The sequence below is a fragment of the Manis pentadactyla genome, chromosome 5 (genome assembly GCF_030020395.1).
Source record: "Manis pentadactyla isolate mManPen7 chromosome 5, mManPen7.hap1, whole genome shotgun sequence".
Taxonomy (NCBI): domain Eukaryota; kingdom Metazoa; phylum Chordata; class Mammalia; order Pholidota; family Manidae; genus Manis; species Manis pentadactyla.
The window spans coordinates 3154575-3177323 of NC_080023.1; the positions used below are offsets into that span (position 1 = coordinate 3154575).

The following is a 22749-nucleotide window of genomic DNA, read 5'->3' on the forward strand; positions in this document are numbered from 1 at the left end:
TACCCTTGAACAACTCAGGTCTGAACTGTGCAGGTCCACTTATATGTAGATTATTTTCAATAAACATATTGGAAAAATATTTGGAAATCTGCAACAATTTCAAAAAATTTTTCTCTGGCTTACTTTTTTATAAGAACATAGTACTTAACACATACAACATAAAAAATTAATGTTAACTGACTTTGTAATATTGGTAAGGCTTCCAGCCAACAGAAGGCTATTAGTAGTTAAGTTTGGGGGGGTCACAACTTACACATGGATTTTCAACAACAGGAAAATGTGGGTGGTTGGCGCCCCTGACCCCCACGTTGTTTAAAGGTGAACTGCACATTACAATTAAAGGTGAAAATATTAAAATAAATGATTAAGGGAAATTAAGCAGCTGTAAGAAATCCACTTCAAATAAATTACATAGGTAGATTAAAAGAAAAAGTATGGAAGGATTAAAGATGGTGGTATGAGAGGAGAGACAAAGGTTTCCTCCTAAAACTGGATACAATTTAAAAATTTAGTTGGCGCAACTAATCCTCAGAGAGCAACAGGAAACAGGACTGCGCCACACTGCACACACCTGGAGAAAAGAGCAGACCTCACCGAACGGGGTAACGTACCAGAGCTGTGGCTCCGCGGGACACGAGCCCTTCCCCCACCCCAGCTCACTGGCGGGAGGAAGAGAAACCGAGCAGGGAGGGAGTGGAAGGTCTGGGACGGCTGAATACCTAGCTCCGGAGATCTGCTCTGGGAGCACAAACCTACATTTCATGCTGCTTTCATGAGACTCGCATGACTACCAGGTTGGAAAGATAACACAGGCAGAGTTCCTGGGGAGACTGGCACTCTGGCTGCTTCTGGAAAGCAGGGATCCATATCCAGCTGCTCTGGGACAAAAGCTTATACCTGTGTGCCCAGCCCACTGGTTCAGGCAGTGGACACAGGCACAGCAGCCCGGAAGCGGGGAACAGCTCTTTCCTACCCCCAGGCACCAGTACCGCTCCCCTGCGACCCCCAACATTGCTTCAGGGGCTGAGCAGCTCCAGAGTAGAGCTTCTGGACACTAGAGGGCGCCATATACAAACATGAAACGCCAAAGAAACCTGGCCCAGATTAAGATAATTGATAAAACTCCAAAGAAAGATTTCAATGATATGAACCTCGTGACTCTTCCTGAAAGGGAGTTCAAAATAAAAATCATCAACATGCTAATGGAGGTACGGAAAGACATCTAAGAACTCAGGAATGAATTCAAGTCAGAGATCCAATCGCTGAAGAACACAATGGAGGGTATTAAAAGCACGTTGGATACAGTGGAGGAGAAGATAAATGAAACAAACTAGAGAAGAAGAATACAAAGATGAGGCACAGAGAGAAAAAAGGATCTCTAAGAATGAAAGAATATTGACAGAACTGTGTGACCAATCCAAATGGAACAATATTCACATTACAGGGATACCAGAAGAAGAAGAGAGAGAAAAAGGGATAGAAAGTGTCTTTGAGGAAGTAGTTGCTGAAAAATTACCCAATCTGAGGAAGAAGATAGTCTCTAAGGTCATGGAGATCCCAGATCTCCCAACACAAGGGACCCAAGGAAGACAACACCAAGACACATAGTAATGAAAATGGAAAAGATCAAGGATAAGGACAGTCTGTTAAAATCAGCCAGAGACAGAAATAAGATCACATACAAAGGAAAGCCCATCAGGCTAACATCAGACTTCTCAGGAGAAACCTTACAGGCCAGAAGGGAGTGGCATGATGTATTTAATGCCATGAAGCAGAAGGGCCTGGAACCAAGATTACTTTATCCGGAGAGATTAACATTTAAATTTGAAGGAGGGATTAAACAATTTCCAGATAAGCAGAGAGGATTTACCTCACACAAACCATCTCTATAGTCTATTTTGGAGGGACTTCTATAGATGGAAGTGTTCCTAAGTCTGAAGAGCTGTCACCAAAGGTGATAAAACCACAGTAAAGAAAGTAGAACAGCTAATTACTAAGAAAATGCAAAATTAATTCAACTATCTGCAAAGTCATCAAGGATAGACAAAAAGTACAGAACATGATACCTAATATATAAAGAATGGACGAGGAAGAAAAAGGAGGAAAACACAAAAGAACCTTTAGATTCTGTTTGTAACAGCACACTAAGTGAGTTAAGTTAGACTCTTAGATAGTAAGGAAAATTAACCTTGAATCTTTGGTAACCATGAATCAAAAGCCTCCAATGGCAATAAGTACATACCTATCAATAATCACCCTAAATGTAAATGAACTGAATGCACCAATCAAAAGACATGCAGTCACTCAATGGATAAAAAAACAAGACCTATCTATATGCTGCCTGCAAGAGACACACCTCAAACCCACAGACATGCACAGACTAAAAGTCAAGGGATGGAAAAAGATATTTCATGCAAACAACAGGGAGAAAAAAGCAGGTGTTGAAGTACTACTATCAGACAAAATAGACTTCAAAACAAAGAAAGTAACAAGAGATAAAGAAGGACATTACATAATGATAAAGGGATCAGTCCAACAAGAGGATATAACCATTATAAATATCCATGCACCCAACACAGGAGTGCCAGCATATGTGAAACAAATACTAAAAGAACTAAAGGAGGAAATAAAAAACAAAATGCAATGCATTCATTTTGGGAGACTTCAACACACCACTCACTCCAAAGGACAGATCCACCAGACAGAAAATAAGTAAGGACACAGAAGCACTGAACAACACACTAGAACAAATGGACTTAACAGACATCTATAGAACACTACATCCAAAAGCAACAGCATACACATTCTTCTCAAGTGCACATGGAACATTCTCCAGAATAGACCACATACTAGGCCACAAAAAGAGCCTCAGTAAATTCAAAAAGACTAAAATTCTACCAACCAACTTTTCAGACCACAAAGGTATAAAACTAGAAATAAACTGTACAAGGAAAGCAAAAAGGCTCACAGACACATGGAGGCTTACCAACATGCTCCTAAATAATCAATGGATCAACGACCAAATTAAAATGGAGATCCAGCAATATATGGAAACAAATGACAACAACAACACAAAGCCCAAACTTCTGTGGGACGAAGCAAAAGCAGTCTTAAGAGGAAAGTACATAGCAATCCAGGCATGCTTAAAGAAGGAAGAACAATCTCAAATGAATAGTTTAACATCACAATTATCAAAATTGGAAAAAGAAGAACAAATGAGGCCTAAGGTCAGCAGAAGGAGGAACATAATAAAGATCAGAGAAGAAATAAATAAAATTGAGAAGAATAAAACAGTAGGAAAAAATAAATGAAACGAAGAGCTGGTTCTTTGAGAAAATAAATAAAACAAATAAGCCTCTAGCAAGACTTACTAAGAGAAAAAGAGAATCAACACTCATCAACAGAATCAGAAACGGGAAGGGAAAAATCACGACAGACCCCACAGAAATACAAAGAATTATTAGAGAATACTATGAAAACCTATATGCTAACAAGCTGCAAAACCTAGAAGAAATGGACAACTTCCTAGAAAAATACAACCTTCCAAGACTGACCAAGGAAGAAACAGAAAATCTAAACAGACCAATCACCAACAAAGAAATTGAAGCATTAATCAAAAAACTACCCAAGAACAAAACCCCGGGCCAGATGGATTTACCTCGGAATTTTATCAGACATACAGAGAAGACATAATACCCATTCTCCTTAAAGTTTTCCAAAAAATAGAAGAGGAGGGAATACTCCCAAACTCATTCTACAAAGCCAACATCACCCTAATACAAAACCAGGCAAAGAACCCACCAAAAAAGAAAATTACAGACCAATATCCCTGATGAACGTAGATGCAAAAATACTCAACAAAATACAAGCAAGCCGAATTCAAAAATACATCAAGAGGATCATACACCACGACCAAGTGGGATTCATCCCAGGGCTGCAAAGATGGTACAACATTCGAAAATCCATCAACATCATCCACCACATCAACAAAAAGAAGGACAAAAAACACATGACCATCTCCATAGATGCTGAAAAAGCATTCGACAAAATTCAACATCCATTCATGATAAAAACTCTCAGCAAAATGGGTATAGAGGGCAAGTACCTCAACATAATAAAGGCCATATACAATAAACCCACAGCTAACATCATACTGAATAGCGAGAAGCTGAAAGCTTTTCCTCTGAGATCGGGAACAAGACAGGGATGCCCACTCTCCCCACTGTTATTCAACATACTACTGGCGGTCCTAGCCACGGCAATTAGACAAAACAAAGAAATATAAGGAATACAGATTGGTAAAGAAGAAGTTAAACTGTCACTATTTGCGGATCACATGATATTGTACATAAAAAACCCCAAAAGACTCCACTCCAAAACTACTAGAACTGATATCGGAATACAGCAAAGTTGCAGGATACAAAATTAACACACAGAAATCTGTGGCTTTCCTATATATTAACAATGAACCAATAGAAAGAGAAATCAGGAAAACAGTTCCATTCACAATTGCATCTAAAAGAATAAAATTCCTAGGAATAAACCTAACCAAGGAAGTGAAAGACCTATAGCCTGAAAACCATAAGACATTCTTAAGAGAAATTAAAGAGGACACTAACAGATGGAAACTCATCCCATGCTCCTGCCTAGGAAGAATTAATATTGTCAAAATGGCCATCCTGCCCAAAACAATATACAAATTTGATGCAATCCCTATCAAATTACCAACAGCATTCTTCAATGAACTTTAACAAGTAATTCAAAAATTCATATGGAAACACCAAAGACCCCAGATAGCCAAAGCAATCCTGAGAAGGAAGAATAAAGGGGGGGGAACTCACTCCCCAACTTAAGCTCTTCTACAAAGCCACAGTAATCAAAACAATTTGGAATTGGCACAAGAACAAAGCCACAGACCAGTGGAACAGAATAGAGACTCCAAACATTAACCCAAACATATATGGTCAATTAATATACAATAAAGGAGCAATGGACATACAATGGGGAAATGACAGCCTCTTCGACAGTTGGTGCTGGAAAAACTGGACAGCTATATGTAAGAGAATGAAACTGGATCACTGTCTAACCCCATACACAAAAGTAAATTCGAAATGGATCAAAGACCTGAATGTAAGTCATGAAAACATAAAACTCTTAGGAAAAAACATAGGTAAAAATCTCTTGCACATAAACACGAGCGACTTCTTCATGAATATATCTCCCCAGGCAAGGGAAACAAAACCAGAAATGAACAAGTGGGACTATGTCAAGCTGGAAAGCTTCTGTACAGCAAAGGACACCATCAAAAGAACAAAAAGCATCCTAAAGTATGGGAGAATATATTCATAAATGACAGATCTAATAAAGGGTTGACATCCAAAATATATAAAGAGCTCACACACCTCAGCAAACAAAAAGCAAAAAGTCCAATTAAAAAACAGGCAAAGGAGATGAGCAGACAGTTCTCCAAAGAAGAAATTCAGATGGCCAACAGACACATGAAAAGATTCTCCACATCGCTAGTTATCAGCAAAATGCAAATTAAAACCACAATGAGATATCACCTTACATCAGTTACGATGGACAACATCCAAAAGTCAAACAACAACAAATGTTGGCGAGGTTGTGTAGAAAGGGGAACCCTCCTACACTGCTGGTGGGAATGTAAGTTAGTTCAACCGTTGTGGAAAGCAGTATAGAGGCTTCTCAAAATGCTCAAAATAGACATACCATTTGACCCAGGAATTCCACTTCTAGGAATTTACCCTAAGAATGCAGCAGCCCAGTTTGAAAAAGACAGATGCACCCCTACGTTTATCACTGCACTATTTACTACAGCCAACAAATGGAAGCAACCTCAGTGTCCATCAGTAGATGAATGGATAAAGAAGATGTGGTACATATAACAATGGAATATTATTCAGCCATAAGAAGAAAACAAATCCTACCATTTGCAACAACATGGATGGAGCTAGAGAGTATTATGCTCAGTGAAATAGGCCAGGTGGAGAAAGACAAGTATCAAATGATTTCACTCATTTATGGAGTACAACAACAAAGCAAAACTGAAGGAACAAAACAGCAGGAAACTTACAGAATTCAAGAGACTAGCGGTTACCAAAGGGAGTGGGGATGAGGAGTGTGGGGAAGGAAAGAGAAGGGAAAAAAGGGGCACTATGATTAGCACACATAATGTAGAGGGGTCACTAGGAAGGCAAGATAACACAGAAAAGACAAATAGTGACTCTACAGCACCTTATTACGCTGATGGACAGTGACTGCAATGGGGTGTGGAGGGAACTATCATTGATAGTATGGGTGAAGATTGGAACCACATGTTGCTCATGTGAAACCCTCATAAGATTGCATATCAATGACACCTTGATAAAAAAATACAAAAAAGAAATAAAAGGCATCCAATTTGGTAAGGAAGAAGTTAAACCGTCACTATTTGCAGATGACATGGTATTATACACAGAAAACTGTAAAGACTCCACCAAAAAAGTATTAGAACTAATAACTGAAGTCAGCAAAATTGCAGAATACAAAATTGACACACAGAAATCTGTTCTATTCTTACATACTAACAACAAATTAGCAGAAAGGGAAATCAGGAGAACAACTCCATTTGCAACTGCAGCCAAAAGACTAAAATACCTAGGAATAAACCTAACCAAGGAGGTGAAAGACCTATACTCTGAAAACTATAAGGCACTCATGAGAGAAATTAAAGACACCAAGTGGAAATCTATTCTGTGTTCACGGATAGGAAGAATTAATATTGTCAAAACGGACATTCTGCCCAAAGCAATTTACAGATTCAATGCAATCCCTATCAAAATACCAACAGCATTCTTCAACGAATGAGAACAAATCATTATTAAATTCATATAGAACCAGAAAAGACCCTGAATGGCCAAAGCAATCCTGAGAAAGAAAAATAAATCTGGGGGGTTTATGCTACCTGCCTTCAAGCTGTACCACAAAGCTACAGCAATCAAAGCAGTTTGGTACTGGCACAAGAACAGACCCATAGTCTAATGGAACAGAACAGAGAGCCCAGATAATAACCCATGCATTATGGTCAATTAATATACAGTAAAGGAGCCATGGATACACAATGAGGAAATGACAGCCTTTTCATCAACTGGTGTTGGCAAAACTGGACAGTTACATGTAAGAGAATGAAACTAGATCATTGTCTAACCCCATACACAAAAGTAAATTCAAAATGGATCAAAGACCTGAATGTAAGTTATGACACTATAAAATCCTTAGAAGAAAATATAGGCAAAAATCTCTTGAACATAAACACAGCAACTTTTTCCCGGACACATCTCCTCAGGCAAGGGACACAAAATAAAAAATGAACAAATGGGAAAAAGATGGCAGTGTGAGAGGTGACACAGAAGCCTCCTCCCAAAGCCACATATAATACAAAAAGATAGTTAATACAACTAATCCTGAAAGGGCAACAAGAAAGAAGGCTGCACCAGACTGTGTAACCCTGGAGAAAAGAACAGACCTCAGGGAACAGGGTAACGTATCAAAGCCGTGATCCAGCAGGACCCAAACCCTTTCCCTACCCCAGCTCACTGGTGGGAGGAAGAGAAAAGGAGCGCGGATGGGGTTGAGGCCTAGGACTGCTGAACACCCAGCTCTGGAGATCTGCTCTGGGAGCATGAACCTACACTGCATGGTGCTCTGGAGATTAGTGGGGTTGGAAAGAATAATTGGAGAGGCTGAGATTCCAGCTGCTTGTGGAGAACAGGGATCCACATCCAGCTGATCTGGGACAAAAGAAAGGTGAGTAGTCTGACAGACTTCCTAACAGTGAGAGGGCTGCTAAAGGGTAAAGGAATGCATAGAGCTTGCTGCTCAGGAGAAAGCACAGGTGGACAAAACTGTCCAGGCTCACTCTGCCAAGCAGGTGAGGAACTTTCAGGAGCTTCAGGCGCTCCATTCCCCTGGATGGATATGCAGCTCCGAGGGCCCCCACCGTGATACGCACCCTGCTGCACCTTGCTCCCAGCCTGTCGCACAGGCTAGCAAACAAGCAGGCCCTGCCCTGACATCAGGCCAGTGAGAGGGACGCCCCACCTACGGCAGCTCCAAACACAAAACATACAGGCTTACACCTGTGCATTCAGCACACTGGTTCTGGCAGTGGAGACAGGCACAGCAGCCAGGAAGCAGGAAAGAACTCTTTCCTCCCCCTAGGCATGAGCGCCGCTCCCTTGAAACTTCCTCCATCACTCCAGGGACTGAGCACCTCCATAGAGTGGAGCTCTGGGCACCAGAGGGCACAACATACAAATATGAAATGTCAAAGAAACCTGGTTCAAGTCAAAATACCACAAACACCAGAAAAAGGGCCAAGTGAAACTGACTTGAACTCATCAATCTTCCTGAAAGAGATTTCAAAATAAAAATCATAAATATGCTCTTGGAGCTAAAGAAAAATATTCAAGAGCTCAGGACAAATTCAGGACTGAGATTCAATCATTAAGGAACACAATACCTGAAATGAACCATACAATGGAGGGATATAAAAGCAGATTAGATGTAGTAGAAGAGACAGTAAATGGAATAGAAATTAGAGAAGAGGAATACAAAGAAGCTGAGGCACAGAGAGAAAAAAGGATCTCTAGGAATGAAAGAATATTGAGATAACTGTGTGACCAATTCAAACAGAACAATATTCACATTCACATTATAGGGGTACCAGAAGAAGAAGAGAGAGAAAAAAGGGATAGGAAGTGTCTTTGAGGAGGTAAGTGCTGAAAACTTCCCCAATCTTAATTAAAATGGCAAAGATCAACAATAAGGACAAACTTCAGTCAGAGAAAGAAAAAACATCACATACAATGGAAAACCATCAGGCTATCATCAGACTTCTCAGCAGAAACCTCACAGGCCAGAAGGAAGTGGCATGATATATTTAATGCAATGAAGCAGAAGGACCTCGAACCAAGAATGCTGTACCCAACAAGATTTTGGTTTAAATTTGAAGGATGGATTGAACAATTTCCAGATAGGCAAAAGTTGAGAGAATTTACCTCCCACAAACCGTCTCTACAGTGTATGCTGGAGGGACTGCTTTAGATGGAAGTGTTCCTAAGACTTACAGCTGTTACCAGAGGTAACAAAACCACAGTAAAGAAAGTAGAACAATTAATTACTAAGGTGATACAAAATCAAATCAATGACCCCCAAAGTCAGTCAAGAGACAAAGAGTACAGAATATGATACCTAATATAGAAAGAATGAAGAAGGAATAAAAACAAAGAGAGAAAAAAAATTTAAAGAACCTACATTATGTTTGTAATAGCATACAGAGTTAAGTTAGACTCTGAAATAGTAAGGAAGTTAACCTCAAACCTTTGGTAACCATGAATCTACAGCCTGCAATGGCAATAAGCACATATCGATAATCACCCTAAATATAAATGGTGTGAATGCATCAATCAAAACACTTAAGAGTCACTGAATGGATAAAAACAAGACCCATCTATATGCTGCCTACAAGTGACTCACTTCAAACTGAAAGACATACACAGACTAAAAGTGAAGGGATGGAAAAGATGTTTCATGCAACTAACAGGGAGAAAAAAGCAGGAGTTGCAGTACTTGTATCATACAAAATAGACTTCAAAACAAAGAAAGTCACAAGAGATAAAGAAGGACATTACATAGTGATAAAGCAGTCAGTCGAACAATAGGATATAACCATTATAAATATCTGCACACAAAAAACAGTCACACCTAAGTATGTAAAACAAATACTAACAGAATTAGAAGGGAAATACAATGCAATGCATTCATTTTAGGAGACTTCAACACACCACTCACTCCAAAGGACATATCAACCAGACAGAAATAAGTAAGGACACAGAGGCACTGAACAACACACTAGAACACATGGACTTCATTCTTTCTATATTAGTTATCATATAGACAGCTACAGAACTCTACAACCAAAAGCAGCACGATACACATTCTTCTCAAGTGCACATGGAACATTTTCAAGAACAGACCACGTACTAGGCCACAAAAAGAGCCTCAGTAAATTAAAAAGATGGAAATTAAACCAACCAGCTTCTCAGACCACGAAGGTATGAAACTAGAAATAAATTACGCAAACAAAATGAAAATCCCACAAACACATGGAGGTGTAGCAACATGCTCCTAAATAACTGATGGATCAATGACCAAATAAAAACAGAGGTCAAGCAATATATGGAGACAAATGACAACAACAATTCAACACCGCAAAATCCATGGGACCGAAAAGGCTGTGCTAAGAGGGAAATATAATGCAGTACAGGCCTACCTCAGGAAAGAAGAACCATCCTATATGAACACTCTAAACTCACAATGAACGAAACTAGAAAAAAAAACAAATGAGGCCCAAAGTCAGTAGAAGGAGGGACATAATAAAGAACAGAGCAGAAATAAATAAAATCAAGAAGAATAAAACAATGAAAGCAGGAGCTGGTTCTTTCAGAAAATAAACAAAACAGATAAACTCCTAGACAGACTTAGCAAGGAAAAAAAGAGAGTCTACACACATAAACAGATTCAGAAATGAGAATGGAAAAGTCATGATGGACACCACAGAATACAAAGAATTATTAGAGAATACTACGAAAAACTATATGCTAACAAACTGGATAATGTAGAAGAAATGAACAACTTTCTAGAAAAATAAACCTTCCAAGGTTGACCAAAGAAGAAACAGAAAATCTGAACAGACCAATTACCAGCAATGAAATTGAACTGGTAATCAAAAAATTACCGAAGAACAAAATTTGTGGACCAGATGGCTTCACTGATGAATTTTATCAAACATTTAGTGAAGACCTAACACCCATCATGTGCCTCAAAGTTTTCCAAAAAGTAGAAGAGGGAATACTTCCAAACTCATTCCATGAGGCCAGCATCACTCTAATTAAAAAAACCAAGCAAAGAAACCACAGAAAAAGAAAATTACAGATCAATACCCCTGATGAACATAGATGCAAAAATACTCTACAAAATATTAGCAAACCGAATTCAAAAATACATCAAGAGGATCATCCAATCATGATCAAGCAGGATTTATTCCAGGGATGCAAAGATGGTACAACATTCAAAAATCCATCAACATCATCCACCCCATCAACAAAAAGGACAAAAACCACATGATCATCTCCATACATGCAGAAAAAGCATTTGACAAAATTCAACATGCATTCAGGATAAAAACTCTCAACAAAATGGGTATAGAGGGCAAGTCCCTCCACAGAATAAAGGCCATATATGACAAACCCACAGCCAACATCATACTGAACAGCGAGAAGCTCAAAGATTTTCCTTTACAATCAGGAACAAGACAAAGATGCCCACTCTCCCTACTTTTGTTCTGGAGGTTCTAGCCATGGCAGTCAGACAACACAAAGAAATAAAAGGCTTCCAGATTGGTAAGGAAGAAGTCAAACTGTCACTGTTTGCAGATGACATGATATTGTACATAAAAAACCCTAAAGACTCCACTCCAAAACTACTAGAACTAATATCTGAATTCAGCAAAGTTGCAGGATACATAATTAATACACAGATCTGTTGCATTCCTATACACTAATGATGAACTACAAGAGAAATCAGGAAAACAGTTCCATTCACAATTGCATGAAAAAGAATAAAATACCTAGGAATAAACCTAACCATGGAAGTGAAATACCTATAGCCTGAAAACTACAAGACACTCATGAGAGAAATTAAAGAAGATACCAATAAATGGAAACACATCCCATCCTCATGGATAGGAAGAATTAATATTGTCAAAATGGCCACTGCCTAAAGCATTCTACAGATTCAATGCAATCCCTATCAAAATATCAACAGCATTCTTCAACAAACTAGATAGAGCAAACAGTTCTAAAATTCATATGGAACCACAAAAGACTCAAATAGCCAAAGCAATCCTGAGCAGGAAGAATAAAGCTGGGGGGATTACACTCCTTGACTTCAAGCTCTACTACAAAGCCACAGTAATCAAGACAGTTTGGTACTGGCACAAGAACAGACCCAGAGACCAATGGAACAGACTAGAGAGCCCAGATATAAACCCAAGCATACATGGTTAATTAATACACAATAAAGGAGCCATGGACATACAATGGAGAAATGACAGCCTCTTTAACAACTGGTGTTGTCAAAACTGGACAGCTACATGCAAGAGAATGAAAGTGGATTACTGTCTAACCCCATACACAAAAAAGTAAATTCAAAATGGATCAAAGACCTGAATGTAAGTCATAAAACCATAAAACTCTTAGAAGAAAACATAGGCAAAAATCTCTTGAATATAAACATGAGTAACTTCTTCCTGAATGCATCTCCTTGGGCAAGGGAAACAAAAGGAAAAATGAACACATGGAACTACATCAAGGTAAAAGCCTCTGTACAGCAAAGGACACCATCAGTAGAATAAAAAGGGACATCCCACAGTATGGGATAATATATTCATAAATGACATATCGACAAGGGGTTAACATCCAAAATATATAAAGAACTCACACACCTCAACAACCAAAAAGCGAATAACCTGATAAAAAAAATGGGCGGAGGATATAAACAGTTCTCCAAAGAAGAAATTCACATGGCCAACAGGCACATGAAAAGATGCTCCACATTGCTATCAGCAGAGAAATGCAAATTAAAACCACAATGAGATATCACCTCACACCAGTTAGGATGGCCAACATCCAAAAGTCAAACAACAAATGCTGCCGAGGATGTGGAGAAAGAGCAACACTCCTACACTGCTGGTGGGAATGTAAATTAGTTCAACCATTGGGGAAAGCAGTATGGAGGTGCCTCAAAAAACTAAAAATAAAAATACCATTTGACCCAGGAATTCCACTCCTACGAATTTACCCTAAGAATGCAGCAGCCCAGTTTGAAAAAGACAGATGCACCCCTATGTTCGTCGCAGCACTATTTACAATAGCCAAGAAATGGAAGCAACCTAAGTGTCCATCAGTAGATGAATGGATAAATAAGAAGTGGTACATATACACAATGGAATAGTATTCGGCCATAAGAAGAAAACAAATCCTACCATTTGCAACAACATGGATGGCGTTAGAGGGTATGATGCTCAGTGAAATAAGCCAGGCGGAGAAAGACAAGTATCAAATGATTTCCCTCATGTGTGGAGTATAACAACAAAGCAAAACTGAAAGAACAAAACAGCAGCAGACTCACAGACTCCAAAAAGGGACTAGTGGTTATCAAAGGGGAGGGGGGCGGTGGATGGGGAAGGAGGGAGAAGGGGACTAAGGGATGTTATAATTGGTACACATGTTGTGGAGTGGATCATGGGGAAGACTGTGTAGCACAGAGAAGACAAATAGTGACTGTGGCATCTTAGTACACTGATGAACAGTGACTGTAATGGAGTATGGGGGGTCTCCATAATATGGGTGAATGTAGTAACCACACTGTTTTCATGTGAAACCTTCATAAGAGTGTATATCAATGATACCTTAATAAAAATAAATACAATAAATACTATAAAAAATGAACAAATGAACAAATGGCACTACATCAAACTAAAAAGCTTTTGTATGGCAAAGGACACCATCAGAACAAAAAGGCATCCACAGTATGGGAGAATATATTTGTAAACGACTCATCTGATACGGGGTTAACTTCCAAAATATATAAAGAACTCATATGCCACAAGGGCCAAGAATCAAATAACCTCATCTGAAAATGGGTCGAGGACCTTAACAGACCCTTCTCCAAAGAAGAAATTCAGGTGGCCAACAGGCACATGAAAAGATGCTCCACATCGCTAGTCATCAGGGAAATGCAAATTAAAACCATGATGAGATATCACCTCACACCAGTTAGGATGGCCAACATCCAAAAGACAAAACAACAAATGCTGGTGAGGATGCGGAGAAAGGGGAACCCTCCTACACTCCTAGTGGGAATGTAAATTGGTGCAACCACTGTGGAAAACAGTATAGTGGTTCCTCAAAGAACTAAAAATAAAAATACTATCTGACCCAGTAATTTCACTCCTAGGAATTTACCCAAAGAAAACTAAATCCCTGATTCAAAAAGATATATGTACCCGTATGTATATCCCCACGCTGTTTGCAAAAGACAAGATACAGAAGCAACCTAAGTGTCCATCAGTAGATGAACGGATAAAGAAGATATGGTACATATATACAATGGAATATTATTCAGCCATAAAAAGAAGAGAAATTCTGCCATTTGCAACAACATAGATTGATCTTCAGGGCATTATGCTCAGTGAAATAAGCCAGGCAAAGACAAATATCACATGATCTCACTTATTTGTGGAGTATAAAAACAAAGCAAAAACAGAAGGAACAAAGCATTAGACTCACTGACACTGAGAAGTGAGTATTGGTTACCAAGAGGGGAGAGGGGACAAAAGGGTACAATAATTCACAATCACAACATAAATTGATCACCAGGACTGCTGAACCACTGTTATGTACGTCTGAAACAAATGTAAGATTCCATATATTAATTTAAAAAGTTAGATTTTAAAAAGTGCACAAAACAGTGGTGGGGATGACAATGAAGGGGAACAAGGGGACTTTTTAGGGTACTGGAAATAGTCTATATATTCTATATCATTACATGGTTGTATATGTAAAATACTGAATTACACAGGTGCTGTTAACAGCTGCACCAAATTGTTAATCTTAGTTAATCTAAAGCATGTAATAAGATTCTAGATCTTTATTCTACCTACTCCCTCAGGTCACTTAGGCAAACGTGAATGAGAGTTACAATTGACCTTATCATGATGGCAGCAATTTCTGCAACCCAGGACAGGCCTCTAAGCCCACCCCAATGTATCCCAAGATCCACAACCACACCACCTAAGCAGCGAATACACTGTATAATGGCCTTTAAACATTACTAACATTATCTCTTTCTTGCCAACTTTTCAGCAATGCAAAAGGATTCAGGTTATTACAGTCAGATTTTTCTGACTTTAAAACTTCAGTATTGATGTTTGAAGATGTACTTTGATCCCTATCCCCAAATGGTTTCCTTTTATAAATCTTCAGCAACATTACAAAAATAGCCATAAATGCCCACTTGAGCCCTACATTAGTATAAATTATATGTAATTTTGATATTCTAACAGTGACAATGGGTCAATTTCCATAATAGAGGAATTTGGTTTTTGTAAATATATACATGACTTAATTTTGCACACCTATTCAGAAAATAAAACTCCGATGGTGTAAATGTTTTTATTTTTTATATAATACCTAAACATATAACTGTGAAAAGATGGAAAAAGTCAAAATTAGTTTTATTTGTAAAAGAAAAAAATGTTGGTAATAGTAAGTTTTATCATTCACCTTTTTAACTCTGTAAGTTCATTGTAGAAGTCTTAAAACTTAAGGCATGTGCAAAAAGGAAAAAGACATCAGAATTCCCACAAAATATTCTGATGTATATCCTATCAGACCTTCCTATGCAAATATATACACACAGATATTTTACAAAAATGGGTCCATACTAAAACAGTTTCCTATTCTATAAGCTTCTTTCTTAAGACATCATGAACACTATGAAAATAACATTTTAAAATAGAAATGCAAAACAGTAAGATACATTCATGATAGCCTTCACTTACCAACTTTTCATTTTGGGGTCAACCCTTTATTGTCACATTAGAGCAGACCACCACACAAGGCTGTCAGAGCAAGCTCTGTCCATGACCCACGTTCATGTTTTAACCACACAGTCTCCCCATTCCACAAGTGGAAAAAGCCTGATCAACAGCATCCTAAGGCAGATGCCCTAATAAAGCCCAGCCCAGCCTCTTGGAAAATAATGATGGCGTGCAGACCCGCAGAGTGTGCCATGAGGCACTCCTGAAGCACTTTCCCGTGTTTAACCCTGACAGTGACGAGGAGCTGGGCGACGTTATCACCTGCAAAACTGAGCCCGTGCAGGGTTGGTATGTTGCCTAACAATGAGGAGTCTATCAAGTTTGTGTCCCCCAAACGTTGTGTGACAGAATTTTGTTGTGGACCAAAACTCTGTAACCTAAGTTTTGTTTCTCTGCAGAAGCCCCCTTCACACAGAAAAACCTCTCTACCCCAGCAGACTCCTTGATGAAGGTGGTTCTGGGTCTAACACTCAGTACTGTGCCCAGCACACAGGGCAGTGAAGCTGAGAACGCTCCTGAGAATCAAGACACCTCCCACTCTGTTTTCTCTCTGACACCCTGGTGACTGTGTAGGGAATGAAGAGGATGCAGCCCAGGAATCAATCAGAAGCCACTCTGGGAAACACAGGGCCAGTCACTACCCAGGCTGTTAACTGTTAACAAACACTGTTTGGCGTGTCTGTTCTGCAGCAGACAAGGTTCCCCAAAGAGTTCACCATCTGTAAGGAAACAACTCAGAAGCTTCAGAATTATAATAAGAATTTCTGTGATCAGTGTTACAAACCTGTTACCGTAAGAGTATCTATTATTAACTGTTATTAACTATTATACACTACTATTAAAACACTTGTGAAGAAATTTGGAAACCAAAGACTTTAAAACTTTAGCTTTAAAACTTTAATAAAAGAATGTTTTTCAAGGTGCAGGTCACAGCTCAACAGTACATGCATGGTAAAGTAACTGTGTACTACAACAAGCATTTTATTAATAATAAAGATCAGTAATTATCAGTGTCATTTTGTAAACTTCTGTGTGTGTGGGAGCAGGCACTATGAGGCCTAATAAATTTTATTTGTTACAGTGGGTCATAGTCAAAAGCCTTGATTCATAAATCTAACAGTAACACAGCCAGGTCAAAAATAATACTAGGCATTTGGTTATGTGAGTTTGAATGGTGTGATCAGAATAATTACAATATTTTACCTAAGCAAAGTAAATGAGAATTATTAAAACCTGAAATAATGGTATAAAAAAGGCCACTGAAAGGATTTTTATCATACCACCAACCTGCTTTTATTGAATCAATAGGAATGAGTGTATTTTACATCCAACTACAGCAAAATAACCAACATTTTTGTAAAAGACTTCCGTAGGCAGACCTCCCACTCTCCCCTCACTAGCACGAACAAACACTGTCCTTAATTAACAGCCTCCAAAAATCCAACGCACCAGTCTCATCCTTGATCCGAAGAACTACACCTGTTACACTCTCCAGGGTTTTGGAAAACGGCAACCTCTGGAGACTGAAGTCCAGTGCTATGACCCAGGATGCAAAACAAATGTAGTAACAACCTAAAGAAATCTACAACTGCACTTACTACACTGCAGAGAACTCTGGCAATACTTTAGGCTGAAGCTAACATACACACAAATATTACTGTATGTTCATGAAACAGAAGCATCAGAAAGCCATGCCATATGCAACGATTTCTTATCTGCTCTCACTGAGTTCCAGCACAATATTTGGAATCTTGCACGAAACAGTTTGTCTCATAATTTGGCAACAAATATTCCTGATGAGGCTTTTTCTTTTTTATTGCAAATGTATTTAAAATAACTTAACGTTCTAACAAGGCAACTTGTGAAAAAATCCATTATCTTTCAGGAGCTGAATGAGTGGAAATGACTATGTCAACCGCATACCCACGGACTAGCACTGTGTCTTCTTAAGAGCTGGGACCCAGAGCAGAACAGAGTACAGCAATCCACAGGTACATGCAGTGTATGCTAGGTGCTTTCATAAACAAAACGATTAGTTTTCAAATTCCTTAAGTTCAAACACTAAACACATGCCTGAGTAACCAGACCACCAATTACCCCTGAAAACTTTTTAAGGAGCAGGGGATGAAGGGCCAGGGCTGCCACCTCCGGAAGACTGGCAGGTGGCTTCCAAATGACCACACTGGAGAAGAAAAAGACAACTTCCAGGAGGCACTTGTCAATGACCATTTGCAAGGACACGGAGAAGGTGGGAGCAGTGAGACATTTCAAGGCACTCGGAAATGCGACGGGAACCCCACTCGTCACCTGACTCGTAATTGTTCTGGAATCGCACCCGAGTAATTTCAAGGACGGGCTCCGCGCGGGGCGAGTCGGCACCACCCCGGGGCCCGTGACAGCGCCGCGCAGGTGGCAGGGCGCGCCGCACGCCTCACCGGGGACGCCGGCACCGGGGTGGCCTCCGTCGCAGGCTCGCCGCTCCCGCGGGAAGCCTGTCACGGCGCGAGCGCGGCCCCCGCGGCCGGCCGCCCGTTACCCGCGCGGAGCCCTCTCCCCGCAGGCGACGCGCCCGCCCCCGCCCCCGCCCGGCCGCCGCTTACCTCGAAGTAGCCTCCCGGGGCGGTGCCGCCCGCGCCCGGGCCGAGGGGCCCATTGGCCGCCGCCTCGCCGCCCGGGGCCGCCAGGCCCGCGGCCTGGGAGCCGCGCAGCGCAGCCGCTGGGCCGGCCTTGCCGCCGCTCGCGCTGCCGTTGCCGCCGCCCGAGCCGCCGCCGCTGCCACGCTTGTTCTTCCGGCGCTTGGCCCCGCGCTTGGCGTCGGCCGGGCTCATGGCGGGCGGGCTGGCGGGCGGGGAGAGGGCACGGAACGGGCGCGGGGCCGCAGGCGGCGGCGGAGGGCGGGGAAGGCGGGGAGGCTGAGGCGGCGGCGGGGCGCTCCGGCCGGCCGAGGGCGGGGGGCGCTGGCTGCGCGGGGAGCCTCCGGGCGGGGAGGGCCGAGCGGGCGGGAGCTGCGAGCAGGTCGCTGGGCCAGAGGAACGGCGAGTCCAGCGGGCCCGGCGCCGCCGCTGACCAGAGTTAGCGTCCAATATGGCGGACACAAGGGGAAAGGGATCCCAGTTTACGTCGGGGGAGGGGGCAGGAGCGGCGGGCAGGGGGAGGGGTGTAGTGTAGGAGCCCCCCCCCCGCCTTACTCCGCCCTCCCTGGCGCCGCTCTCCGGCCTCGCCCGCCCCCCGCCGTTAACGGGCGTCGGCGCGCAGAGCACGCCGGGAGTTGAAGTCCGTAGATCCGCGCCGCCGCCAGGGGTGCCCAGGATGGGGACCACGATTCCCGTCGGGCCGCTCGCGGCCGAGCGTTTGGTGGCCTCACGGTGGGGCGGGAACATGGGGGCGCCGTGACGTCACACCCGTCCCGCCCCACCGCGCGGACCTCTGGGACTTGTAGTGGGGCGTAGGCGGCGGGCCGGGGCGGTGCGGGGGTTCCGGCTGCGGACGAACTACCAGCCGGCGGCGCGCAGTTCCGCCTCTGACAGGCCCCGGTACCCCACGCCCGCGCCGCGGCCAGTGCTTTAGGCCGCAGCCCGGCTCTACCTTCGTAGAGCGCCCGATGACCTTGAGCGGCCCCTCGCCTGAGTCCCGGTGACCCAGCAGGGACGGAAGCCGGGCATCTGGCGCGGGCTCGGGCGGGGTCTGTCCGTTAGCAGGGGCCCCGCCCTGGACCGGTACCCCCAGCCCCGACCTCGCGCCCGCGCGCCCCGCTAGAGCCCTTCTCCCCGAGGCGCCTGCGACGCAGCTGCCCAGTACCGATTGTCCTCCGCTCAGACCGGGGACCCGCTCGGCCCAGACACCAAGACAGAGGCTCGTCCTCCCCTGTTGGTCGCGGCCGTTACCGGAGCGGGGCTGCCCGTCTGCCTGCCCCGACCCCCGCCCAGCCGCTGCCGCGGCATTCCGACCCTCTGACCCTTCGTGCCACAGCCAGATGAGTTAACGTGATCGGATGAGCCCTCTGCAGAAAGGCCCTGAGAGATTCCAAGTCGGTGGAATAAAGGCGCTCCCCTCCCTGCCCCAGCCGCCGAGGGTGGAGTTTGAGGCCTCTGGCGGACACCGTCCCCACACGGGCTGGGTCAGCACTCCCTCCTCCGCGGCCCGCGAGCTTTTGTCTATCATAGCACATCAGCTCTGGATTGGGGTTCTTGGTGTTCACCAGTATCCCCAGAGAAGTCTTAAAGGAAAGGGGAGGGCACGGGAGTGCATGTCTCTTGCACCTCTGAATCCCAGCCCCTGACCAACAAGGGCTGGGCACACAGTCCAGTATTTGCTGAATGAATGAATGGATGGATGAGTGAATGACATAATAATGACGACTTGTCAAGCAGCCATGCACAGGGCACTCTGCCTGCTGCTGTTATCTGCAGAACCACTAGCCCTATGTTACAGATGAGAAATAAGTTCATAGATCTGAAGGGGTTTGCCCAGTCACCCAGATTGTCAAGAGGCAGGGCCCAGATCTGGCTCAGGTGTGACTTTGCGTTCCCACCGAGCACAAGCTGTTGCGATCAAGGGTTCCTCTGGGGCCTGAGGACGGGAGAAGCTTTTGGGAGGAGGTGAGCTGAGCCAGAGCTAGTCACCCTCAAAGCAAAGGGCTTTCAGCAATGAAAGACTCTGCGGCAGAGGAAAAGTCAGCACGTCTCAGGAACCTACGAAAGCTACTGGGGCTGGAGCAAGTGAAAACAGACCCTGCAGGCCTCCATAAGGAGGGTAGGTTTTACTCCAAATGCAATGCGAGCCATGGAGGGTTTTCAGCAGGGAGGGTCATGGAAAAACGTTTATTTTTGAGAGAACTCTGGCTGTGTTGTCAAGGGTTGATGTCAGGGCAGCAAGATTGGAGCCAGACACTCATGACAGCCTCCTAGCAGGTGGAGAGGGTGCTCTTGGCAGACAGAAGTGATGAGGCAAAGACATAAAGCAATGGTTCTCAATCTTTTTCATATCTCCCCTAAGGAAAATTAACAAGAAATCAGGGAGAAAAATTAATACTAAGGAATTAGATTTTGTATGTTAGGGCTGAGCTTTGAAGGGCCATGAACCATTGTAGTATCTAAAATTTGTTTCTCCTCCCAAGTATCAATTTTTACCCCCGAAGGATGTGTTAGTGTTCCCAGAGAAACAAAACCAATAGGAAATAGATAGTAGGGAGAGAGAGGGTGAGTGGGTGCAATTGAATAATTGTAAAGAATTGGCTCACAGATAGAGGCTGACAAGTGCCGAGATCTGCAGTCAGCAAGCTGAAGACCTAAGAAAGCCAATGCTACGTTCCCAGTCCAAGTCCGAAGGACAGAAAATCAGGAGCCAATGGTGTAGTTCCAGTCCAAAGCCAGCAGGCTCAAGACCCAGGAAGAGCTGATGTTTCTTTTGAGTCCAAAGGCAGGGGGAAAAAACAATGATCCAGCTCAGAGGCAGGCTGGCAGCAGGAGTTCCCTCTTTTTGTTCTATTTAGGACCTTTTGTTCTGTTCAGGCCTTCAACTGATTGAATGAGGTCCACCCACATTGGGGAGGACAATCTGCTTTACTTGGTCCACAAGCCAAATGTTAACCTCTTACTGAAACACTCTCACAGACACACAGCCACATCCAGAATAATGTTTGACCAAATGTCTGGGCCCCCAATGGCCAAGGTTGACACATAAAATTAGCCATCACAAGGGAGATGGAAGGACATAAGTACCAGAAGGGTCTTGGCCAGGATTCTCACCTGGCCCTGGTTGGCTAGCTCACTATATGTGTGGGCAATATGTTATTGACTCTAGAAAAGAGCTCTGCCGTGTGCTCTGGGTGACATGGTGACATGGCTGCAAGGCTGCAGGAGAGCAGAGCCTGGAGTGGTGGCAGCGCCAAGGACAGGGGCCCAGAGGACGGCTGTGCAGGCAGAGACCTGCTTGCTGCATACAGTCTCACTCTGAGGGAACATGATTCTAGTGATCGACCTGCCGCCATGGGAATAAAGTTGGGTATAACCCTTTCACCCCAGGAACATTCCACTGTCTTTTCTTTGGTCACCTTGAATCCATAGTGAATTTGCTTGGGGCGAAACCCGTTGACAAGACATATTCTTATAGAAGTAAGAGCAGCTTGGTCTGGCGGGAGCCCAGCTGGGGTGTGGGCAGTGACCTTGAAGATTTAGGCATGGAAATGGCCACTCAGAGCACTGGAAGTTTCTTAGGACTTGCAGGAAAAGGATGCACATGTTGGACATTTTTGTGAAAGTGAAGTTATTACTTTCATGTGTAGTAAATTAACAAGTACTACTGAATATGTACATAACAAGACAGTTTTATGAGAAAAAGTATCTCACTATTCATAACCAGTGAACATTATATAATAATGAATCATTACCAAAAATCATTACTTTCCCAAATTTCTGGTTTATTAAGTCTGCAGAAAGAACATTTGGATGCCCCTGCTGAGGCCATTTCTTTGCCCCAAGCAGAACCATGACAGGGGGCTTCTACCCCACACAGAGCACAGGGAATTCTCTGCAGGAACTATGCAGTGCAAGGACGGACATGGACATACTATTTGGGAATCCCAAAGAATTAAGCAGTTCTTGATGGTCACCCAAAACTGAAGCCTGCAGGCCAATAAGCTTTGCCACGTTGAGCTTCTAATCAGCTCTTCAAAATGTCATCTGTAAACATGAGCCCATCAAGGATCACCAGTCATTTAAGAAACAGCTCAAGCACAGGTACAAAAAATATGTGTGTGCAGTGGGGCAGGCCAAGAAACTGTTAATGAAAGGGATCAAAAACTTTTTAGGAAAACTAATAGTGTCAAAGATTTGTGAAAGGAATCTGGGATAGTAAAAATACAGCCAATATTGTAAAGGAAATTCAATAGATGGGATGCAGGTTAAGGGAAGTATTCAGAAAAGTAGAACAAAAGACAAATAGAGGAAACAGGAGAGAAGAGAGACTTAAAAGTTCAGTCAGTCTGGAAGATCCAGCAACTTTCTAATAAGAAATCTAGGGAAAAA

At 42.8% G+C, this 22749-nt stretch overlaps 1 protein-coding gene across 12 annotated transcripts in view; it reads right to left on the bottom strand.

Annotated features, from left to right (window-relative positions):
• The window catches only part of FAM193A (family with sequence similarity 193 member A), a 207447-nt gene extending 188615 nt beyond the window's left edge, over positions 1-18832 (bottom strand). For 11 of the 12 annotated variants that reach the window (XR_005031967.2, XR_005031968.2, XM_036921229.2 and 8 more), the window contains exon 1: positions 18325-18832. Coding sequence is in view for 9 of the 12 variants with exons in the window: in XM_036921229.2 (XP_036777124.2) it covers positions 18325-18552 (228 nt within the window). In the remaining 3 variants the exon portion in view is untranslated. The remainder of the gene's footprint in view (positions 1-18324) is intronic. The other variant, XM_057502035.1, reaches the window with a different exon arrangement.
• Between the last annotated feature and the right edge of the window lie 3917 nt (positions 18833-22749).